This window comes from Cibotium barometz, chromosome 35 (genome assembly GCF_041138505.1).
Source record: "Cibotium barometz isolate CiBa-2024 chromosome 35, ASM4113850v1, whole genome shotgun sequence".
NCBI classification, from domain to species: domain Eukaryota; kingdom Viridiplantae; phylum Streptophyta; class Polypodiopsida; order Cyatheales; family Cibotiaceae; genus Cibotium; species Cibotium barometz.
This window is the reverse complement of record NC_141080.1, coordinates 36,097,822-36,103,689: the sequence shown is the minus strand read 5'-3', so window position 1 is coordinate 36,103,689 and position 5,868 is coordinate 36,097,822. Positions and strand designations below refer to the sequence as shown.

The following is a 5,868-nucleotide window of genomic DNA, read 5'->3' as shown; positions in this document are numbered from 1 at the left end:
ATAGGTATTAGTATAAATTCGTTAGCCAGCAACATTGCTATAACTGTAAAATTCCATAATCGAGGTGTGGTCAAAACCACAGTCACAGGTTTGGAAGGAGTCACACCACAGCACACACCAAAGTGAACTCACATCTAGATTCTACATGCAACAGTACAGCTTAGCCAGATTTCATGATCAGCCATGCACACATGCTGGCAATTCCACAAAGGGTGAATCTCCACTGTAAATCAAATAGGGAGTTCAGGGAAGGATATTGAAGCCAGCAATATCATGGGAATGCCTGTGAAATCCCACACCACCAGCCAATCATTTAAGTCAACAGTTTTCACATTGTCAGTGCTGTGCTCATGTCATTTGAGAATCACAGAAAGATGAGTGAGAATCCTTGATCTATCTTAAGCTTTCAACACAGCCCCACTAGCATCTGAACCCAAATATGGTGTAAATGATAGGGCATCAGAACAGTGGAAAATCAAAAAGCAAACCTGCAAATGATGGCACTTCATAGACAAGCTAAGTATTATCGTAATACATTAACTTGAAGCATTTTCCCTACAAATTCTCTATCTCAACTTAGCTTAAATTTCATACCCTACTCGACAAAAAGGTGGGCAGCTAGCTTCGCATCTTTCACAAGAACAATGGAATGTACAGCATTCCCATGAAAGTGGTGCTGAATTGGTAAGCCCACTGTAATCAAAAGCACATGAGTGCCCCACAAACATTGGCAATTATACAAACGCAGCAACTAAATTGCTATCACTACCTCGGAGACTTCCTCTTTTTCTCCCTCGCCAGTTCTCCCCCCACACTCTTGCCTCTGCCACCGCCCTGTCACGATCACTAGTACTTTTTAAGGCCCTACTACCTTGCTGAGGGCTACCTTTCTGCCCATTCAACCTAACCCATTCTTCAATATCTTGCTTGCTACCAGAGAACCCTTCCTGCACACCATGATCAGCAGCACCATGTGTTCCATTCATCCGAGAAGGCCCATTCTCTCTAACATAATTGTCTGGTGAGTTCGAGGCTGGGGATCGTGTTCCCACTTGTCGAAGCATCCGATTGTCTGGAGAGTAACGCGTCCCAGCCTGCCGCATCACTCGGTCACGATTGTCAGGTGAGTTTGAGGCAGGAGATCGAGTCCCGCCCTGCCGGAACATCCGCTCCACAAAGCCCCGCTCATCTGCACCCTGCCGGTCCCCATTGCTCAGCTTTCTTTCCTTCTCCTTCTTATCTCTAGAGGGTGAAGGTGAAAACTTGTTGACAGGATGAACTCTAGGGTCATAATTTTGTGAAGCTAGATAATTAAGAGCTGTGACCACATCCCCAATCAGAGGACGAGTCGCAGCATCTTCTTGCAGGCACATAGCAGCAACTGCGATTGCTTGGTAGAGCCCTCTCAAAGGGTAACACCCCTGGAGCAACGGATCTGCCATTTGATGAAACTTCTTCCTATCTTTGAATAATGGTCGGGCCTGCAAAAAAGACAAGACTAGAGATAAAAGTTATCAAGACGATTTTGTGTGTGCACGTGCACATGTGCATGCATGGGTGTATGTATGTGTGAGAGAGTTCGAAAAGGACGGGGCACGCACACGCGGGGGGAAGAGGGGGGGGTGTGACAGGGTGGAAAATATTTGGCTTCACTTTCAAGATAAAATAGGGGATAGATGACGTACCCAAGACACAAGATTGTGCTCTCCTGAACCTCGAGAGTTGTCAATGGCCTTCCTGCCTGTGATAAGCTCTAGCAAGACAACTCCAAAGCTATACACATCCGACTTAACAGTCAGCTGCCCAGTCATAGCATATTCCGGAGCACAGTATCCGTAAGTGCCCATAACTCGTGTAGAAACATGTGTCTTGTCTCCTATTGGCCCTAGTTTTGCAAGACCAAAGTCACTTAACTTAGGAAGGAAACCATCATTTAAGAGAATATTAGAAGATTTGAAGTCCCTGTAGATCACAGGTGGATTAGCTTTATCATGTAAATACTCCAAGCCTTTTGCGGCACCGGCTGCTATTTTCATTCGTGTATTCCAATCCAGAGACTCCTTGTCAGGTGGAAGATCTGTCCACCCAGCCCACAAACAAAAACAGACATAGAAGGCTGTGAGAAACCATGATGTAAAATGAATGAGCGTCCAAGCAACCAGCTGCATCTGGTGTCACAAGCCATACAGTGTAGATGATCTTCTAGGCACCCCAAAGCCATGTATTCATAGACAAGAAGTCGCTGGTCACCGTCTGCACAATATCCAATCAGATTCACCAGATTCGGATGATGGAGTAGACTGAGCATGAGGACTTCTACTAGAAACTCTCTGTTCCCTTGAAGCCCATTTCGGTCAAGTTGTTTGACGGCCACAATCTGCAGCCATGTCCACAAAAAGCACGAAACCCTACTCAAAAACACAAAGACAAATGCTATCCCAGTTGATACTGTATAAGTGTACTTGCCTGCCCAGTGCTTTCAAGACGCCCCTTGTAGACTCGTCCAAAACCACCTTCTCCTATGAGACAATCTGACCTAAAATTTTTTGTGGCAGCAGCAAGCTCACGGAAGGTGAATGTTTGAGCTGCTATATGCTGACTACCCTCTTTAGGAGAGTTTGAAGTCTCACCACCCTTTGACTTCACCTTCTCTGCACAACCGACTCCACACTTTGTAAGCAGTCTTTGTTCTTGCAATTCCCAGAGACCTCACACAACAATACATTTGGGAACGACCCGACAGCACATGCCATCAAAGAGAGTGTTCTGGTTGCCGCATGTAATAACAAGCTCAAGGATACATTAGAACACATGCAAGAGAGGCCAGGATCTCATGATCTGATGCTATGATTGAAAGCTTAGAATCATCGCATTGAATACTTAATCATCTATGACATAATTAATTGATTCAATATCATAAGGCCAAAAATCATATTAAATACTTGAAGGTATATGAAAGGGTAACCAATACGGTCAAAAACCATAACAAATTCAATCGGTTTATTGTGATAGGGCCAAATTACATGTTAAATTCTTAATCATCTGTGATAGTGTTGACCCCCATGAATGGAAATGGCCATAGAAGGGGGCTTTCTAGATCTAAAACCAGTGGTAACATTAAAGTAGATCTATAGAAAAGGTAGGGTTTCCATGTTTCTATAAGACCCATGAGTGAAAAATGAAGAAGAAGACGGCCATGGAAGCTTACCTGAGGGGGTCTTTTGAAGGGATGCAGATGCTGCGGGCTGCATATAAGGGCCTTCATCTTGCAGGTCCAATGGTTTCTTGCCTTGTTTCCTTGTGTCAAAGCAGGTAAAACAGCCCATTTCCTGTTGTGTTTTTTCTTCTCCTTCTCCTTCAAAGAGCAGCCACCTGCATCCCTTGCATACATCAATAGCTACTTGTTTTGCCAAGTGCCCAAAAGACCAGTTCTTTTATCTCTCTGTGTCGAAGGAAAAAAGCAGAAGAAGAAGAAGAAGAAGAAGAAGAAGAGAAAATAGGCGGCAAAGCAAAAACGAAGCAGAAGAGGGAAAAACAAAAAGCAGCAATCGGTTTGAACCAACAACTGAGGGTGGGATGCACAAATCAAGCTGAGCAAAAAGGCAATCCCTCACGGGTATGAGTATTCACAAAGAAATGAAATATTTATAGCCTAGAGCTGGAGCTCTATAGCCTGGGTAGAAAATTAGTTACATCATCAATATGCCATACATGTATATATGTGTGCACTGTGTACACACATATACACACACACACATAAATCCACACAACACACACACACACACACACACATAATATATATACTCCAGTGTTCGAAAAAAACTATTTTCCCAAAAAGTACAAAACCTTCATCTAAAAATTGTGAAATTATTTACAAAGAAAATTTTCAAATTTTGAAGGTTTTTGTTCTGCAACCCCTCAAAATCGCCAGGTTTTTGTACCCTTAAGTTTCAAATTTGAAAGTAATTTTAAAAATCTGCAAGTGCAAATTACACTATACCCGGGGTTTTTTCGAACACTGATATACTCACCCCCTTCTCCCGCATGCCTAGTGATGCCTAATCATTAGGCATGCAGTCTGATTAGGCATGCGGTTCATCAATTTCGTCTCTAAAATAACCCTCGCAATACTATACACACACACACACACACACTTATTCAATCATTCATTCATGCATGTATACATTTGCTTATTTATTTGCTTTTATATTTTGTGTACATGTACATGTGCACACATGTGTGTCGCATCCTTGTGCACTTGTGGTGCATATATCTCATTATCACTCTATCTCTTATATTTTGTGTACATGTACATGTGCACACATGTGTGTCGCATCCTCGTGCACATGTACATGTACACAAAATATATTTATTTGCTTTTATATTTTGTGTACATGTACATGTGCACACATGTGTGTCGCATCCTCGTGCACTTGTGGTGCATATATCTCATTATCACTCTTATCTCTTATTTTATCTTGATCTTCCATTAACAAATGTTTCATTACAATCTTATCAATAATGCCATATATGTATATATGTGTGTATATACATATATGTATGTACATGTGTGTTATACATATACATACACACACACACATATAAATACATATACATCTATATGTATATATGTGTGTTTATATAAATTTATTCATTCATGCATGTATATATTTATTTATTATTTATTATATTACATGTACACATGTGTGCATGCATGCTCGTGCACTTGTGGTGCCTATATCTCATACACAAAATCTTTACTTGCTTATCTTTGCAACCCCAATACCAATACTTTGTATTGAATTGGCAAGATCTCTTCAAGCATAAATGGCAATAAAATATGCATCAATATTATAATGAAGACTATTGGAAAGAGCTCTCAAGGACAATGGTAATAAAAACACATTAATTTTTATTCAACAAGATTCAAATATACCCACCTCATCTTTTGTATAAATTCTACACTAACATAAGATTCAAGCATACCCCTCTCGCCTTTGATAAAAAAGTATCATGTTTCCACATACATGCGCCCTTGGGAAAGGAATAGAAAGAAGATTCAAACATGCCCACCTTACCTTTTGTATGTATTCAACACTAACACAAGGTTCAAGCATATCTCTTCTCACCTTTAGTATATATTCTACACCAACACAAGGTTCAAGCATATCACTTCTAACGTTTTATATCATGTTTCCACATGAATACTCCAAATTTCATCCTTGGGAAAATAATAGAAAAGGGTCTACAATGTTGGAAATCCATGAAGATGCCAAGAGAAGAAGCATCTATGATTGTAAACGGTAAAAACATACTCACAACATTCTTATGGCATGCTGAAAAAAGGTTTATATGATATAAAAGAGCGCGCCAACATGCCAAGTGAGATCAAGTCTTTTTAAGGTTTGTGGACAAGCTCCTAACCTCCCACATGTTCAAAATACAATATAATATGCCCAAATAACATTCTTTGTTGGTGAGGCTTCTCCTTCCAAAGCAAAGAATACAATGCCCCCCTCATCAACTTCTAAGCAAATTGTTATTGTCCCCCTTTTAGCACTTTCCTTGATGGGCGGCCAAGGAGTGAGTTTGAATACTACTTGTACATGGAAAGAAGGGTAGTACAAGGGGTTGCCTCCTTATGTTTTATTGTCGTGTGTGTTACACAAACACAACTTTCATGTTTTCCAGAATGGAGTGATTAATGTAAATTAATCATGACACGTACAAAATAACTAAACCTTTGATAAAGAACCTCTTTTTTTTAATGCTAAGAATTTGTTATATTAGTATCAAAAAAGATACATCACCCAAAGGTTAAACCTTCAACTTAACAAGCTTCCTACATATTTCTTCCATTAGAAAGGA

At 40.4% G+C, this 5,868-nt stretch overlaps 1 protein-coding gene across 1 annotated transcript; it reads right to left on the bottom strand.

Annotated features, from left to right (window-relative positions):
• Positions 1-508: 508 nt before the first annotated feature.
• On the bottom strand, positions 509-3,685 carry LOC147618393 (putative serine/threonine-protein kinase PBL7). The gene is made up of 5 exons (XM_086774824.1): positions 3,209-3,685; positions 2,467-2,651; positions 2,188-2,377; positions 1,686-2,077; positions 509-1,481 (listed from the first exon to the last, which is right to left on the bottom strand). Exons 1-5 carry the CDS (start codon positions 3,324-3,326, stop codon positions 735-737), a joined length of 1,632 nt encoding a protein of 543 aa, XP_086630950.1. The 5' UTR covers positions 3,327-3,685; the 3' UTR covers positions 509-734.
• Between the last annotated feature and the right edge of the window lie 2,183 nt (positions 3,686-5,868).